Source organism: Austrofundulus limnaeus, unplaced genomic scaffold, assembly GCF_001266775.1.
Source record: "Austrofundulus limnaeus strain Quisiro unplaced genomic scaffold, Austrofundulus_limnaeus-1.0 Scaffold42, whole genome shotgun sequence".
Lineage (NCBI taxonomy): Eukaryota > Metazoa > Chordata > Actinopteri > Cyprinodontiformes > Rivulidae > Austrofundulus > Austrofundulus limnaeus.
The window spans coordinates 2,493-5,988 of NW_013952444.1; the positions used below are offsets into that span (position 1 = coordinate 2,493).

The 3,496-nt window shown below is 40.5% G+C and overlaps 1 protein-coding gene across 1 annotated transcript in view; it reads right to left on the bottom strand.

Annotated features, from left to right (window-relative positions):
• Positions 1 to 330: 330 nt before the first annotated feature.
• LOC106516847 (importin-13) overlaps positions 331 to 3,496 on the bottom strand; it is a gene marked incomplete in the record, with an annotated part of 80,584 nt that continues 77,418 nt past the window's right edge. Inside the window, 2 exon segments of the mRNA XM_014007399.1 lie at positions 331 to 1,434; positions 1,561 to 1,742. Of these exon segments, the coding sequence (XP_013862853.1) occupies positions 1,338 to 1,434; positions 1,561 to 1,742 (279 nt within the window).

The window sequence follows — 3,496 nt, forward strand, 5'->3', positions numbered from 1 at the left end:
ACATGAAATGACAAATAAATTACAAAACAAGAGGTGAAGTTCTTTTTTAATTGAACTGGTGCATTTTAAGTGTATTTATTTATTTAGTGGTTGATTTAAATATTTCTGCTTTTATTTCTAATTATGTCAGTTTTGGTTCTCCATACTACAGAACACGGAAGGTAAATCAGTGACTGAATCAGGTGTGTTGGAGTCAGGAAAACTGTAAAACATGTAGGGCTGTGGCCCTCGAGGACCAGGATTGCCCACCCCTGGTCTAAAGAGAGAGCTGTTTGAGTGAATGCAACGTGGAAAACTGAAGGTGCTCTATGAATGAAACACAGGAGGAAATAATGTTCTCTAGGTCCAATATTAAATGCAACGAACAAGTGGGAAACAAATACATTTGTGCAAACAAAACCTCCAGTAAATATGGGTGTGAACACAAGCATACACTCAAATACACAAAAGTGTTCTTCAATAACTTAAGATCCACAACTTGATTAATATTTTTGCACAATATCAGTGAGAAAGCAGTCCACTGTTAAGATATTTACACATGCTCAGTTTCTGCACACTGCCAGTGACTTTGATCCCTTTGTTTTCCACTGTGATCAGTGCCGAGGAGACTGCAGTGACTGGATATGAGGTACGACCCAATACATGAGGGCTCGGCCAAACATTTCACTATTTGTAGTCTTCACATCCCCTAACAGGACTTTATTAAAATAAATAATTGACAAAACAGTTTATAATTTGGCAAATGTGGAGATCACAGAGGCATGAGCAGGAGTAAATATTGGATTAAAGTCATTCTTCCTGCAGAGTCTCCACTCAAAGCTCTTTTCCTCTTCTCACTAGCAGCAGCAGGAGGACTGAACCTGTCCATGTGTATATACAAATACATTATACAATTAACTTGATTTACTTTGTAAAACAATGTCAAGTAGCTACGTACGATAAACGTCATTTTATATCGATGCTATCACCAGCAAACAAATCTAGGAACCACAGGAAAATCTAGAAATGCAAACCAAGCAGGAGATAAAAGAAGGCATGAGGCTGGGAGTGCTGCTCAGAGTTTTCCAATAAAAGAACGTTTAAAGAAGAGAGGTGAGGGAAACAGCAGACAGAACAAGGCAGAGGGGATGGCATCTCTGAACATCTGCTGACAGTATGTTGATCTGATGGCAGCTCTGTGCTAACATGGTTCCAAGTCTTGTCCTGCGACTGGCTGGGGTCTCATTACAATCGTATTGTGGGGTCTCCACGGGGGTAAGGAGGACTTTGTTGCTGTGGCATCCATTTTTGCTTTGAGGACGAAGGTCACAGACAGGTGGGAGTTCACAAAGTGAGTTTCAGTATTCTGAAGCGTACTCCGTACCATGGAGACCTCTGCAAATCAGTGTGAACTCCTTCACTATATCCTTCACCCTTCTCTTGTTCACTCGCTCTCTGTGTGACAGAAAAGTGCAAAGACAGCAAAGATAGTACAAATTAATGAATATACTGCTTGTAAAAATAAAACAAACTTGTTTGGACTGGATGGTTAATAAGCCTGTAAATAAATGTCAGTGTTACCTGAGTATCTGCTGTGAAAAGTTATTTTTCTGCTCAGTTGTGACGCGTGACGATGGGAATTCTGGAGGCTGCAGAACCTCTTTTAACCACACGGCGAGCAGGGAGAAGCAGTGCTTGTTTAGACTGAACAGCACCTCTGCAAACTGGTCCATCAGATTCCGAGACGCCCCACCACCAATACCCTGGAAACATCAAGTCATATGCTTTCATTTAGTTTAATGAACACATRTCAGAATCAGGTCTAAACAAGAATCCTGGTGATTCTCTGTCACAAGACTTATGTCACAATTTTTTAACAAAACTGTCAGATTTCACCCCTAAAATGATTGATTAATTTAAAAGGGTTTGTATTTACAGGATTTCAGCTCATGTAGTCATTTAAAGGAGACCAATTATGGGTCTTAGAAATGTTTATGGTATGTCTGTGGGCTATCCAGACCATGTTCATTCAATTTAATGCACAAAATAATTCTCAGATAATAAAATTTCCCATTTTCGAGTTCTGCCTGCTCTGACTTACGTTCAGAAGAGCTGTTTATGTTAATGAGCTCTGTTGGTAACGCCCTCCAAAAATCTGTTGACATTAACTCCGCCCTCCAAAGCTAGCGTTTACGTTAGCATGGCTAATAATAGCAGAAGCTCCGTTGTACAACCATATGAGACCCAGAGGCAGAGTCGGTCGCAGCTTCTTTTTTTCTCTCTCTCCTCTGCTCTGCGCTCACTCTGCATGCTGTTACCAGAGCAGGGAGCAGCAGCGGTCAAAATACCTCAGAAACTCGAACAAATAGTGCCGGTCTCAAACCCTGGTCTCCCAGTCTCTGGTCCAACACTCTACCCATTGCCCTATTGGAGCTTGTTGTGAAATGAGCTGCACATTGTACAACAACACGGTGACGGCTTTTTATACTGAGGAGGTGGAGTCTCACCCGGGGGTTGCTAGGTAAGGGGCTGAACGCAGGTTCCGGTGGGTTGTTGTACGGCTTGTGACATCACAAAATGACGGAAGTATAAAACTTGTCGTTAACACACATTAAAAATACATTTACTTACAGTAAATATGCCTCTGGGTGCATTTTCTTGGTCCTAGGACTGTTTTTTTAAGAATTACATACCCAAAGTTGAGTAAAAAAAACCTTTAAAAACTGAATTTTGCATAATAGGTCCCCATACTGTTTATTTTTCATATTTACTGAATTACATTTATCACAGGTCGGAGCCACGCTGTGGGTGGAGATGAAGTCTATCTGCATCTGAGTCTCTGCTTCAAAAATGACGGTCAAGTGATCTCTCACGGTTTTGTTGTGTGTGTGAACACACTGTTAGATGCTTTCAGAAATATATGTAATCCTTGCTGGAAAATTACAAAAACCAAGAGCAGCCTTTTTCTGCATTTAATAATTTTCCATGGTTTTCGAACGAAATAACAAGGAACGTTTTCTCGAGATAACGAGTCAATTTCCTGATGGTTTTCTCAAGATGAGTTAATTTCCACATGGTTTTCTTGAGATAATGAGTCAATTTCCCAATGGTTTTCTCGAGATAACGAGTCAATTTCCAAATGGTTTTCTCAAGATAACGAGTCAATTTCCCAATGGTTTTCTCAAGATAACGAGTCAATTTCCAAATGGTTTTCTCAAGATAACGAGTCCATTTCCAAATGGTTTTCTCGAGATAACGAGTCAATTTCCAGATGGTTTTCTCGAGATAACGAGTCAATTTCCCGATGGTTTTCTCGAGATAACGAGTCAATTTCCCGATGGTTTTCTCGAGATAACGAGTCAATTTCCCGATGGTTTTCTCGAGATAACGAGTCAATTTCCCGATGGTTTTCTCGAGATAACGAGTCAATTTCCCGATGGTTTTCTCGAGATAACGAGTCAATTTCCCGATGGTTTTCTCGAGATAACGAGTCAATTTCCCGATGGTTTTCTCGAGA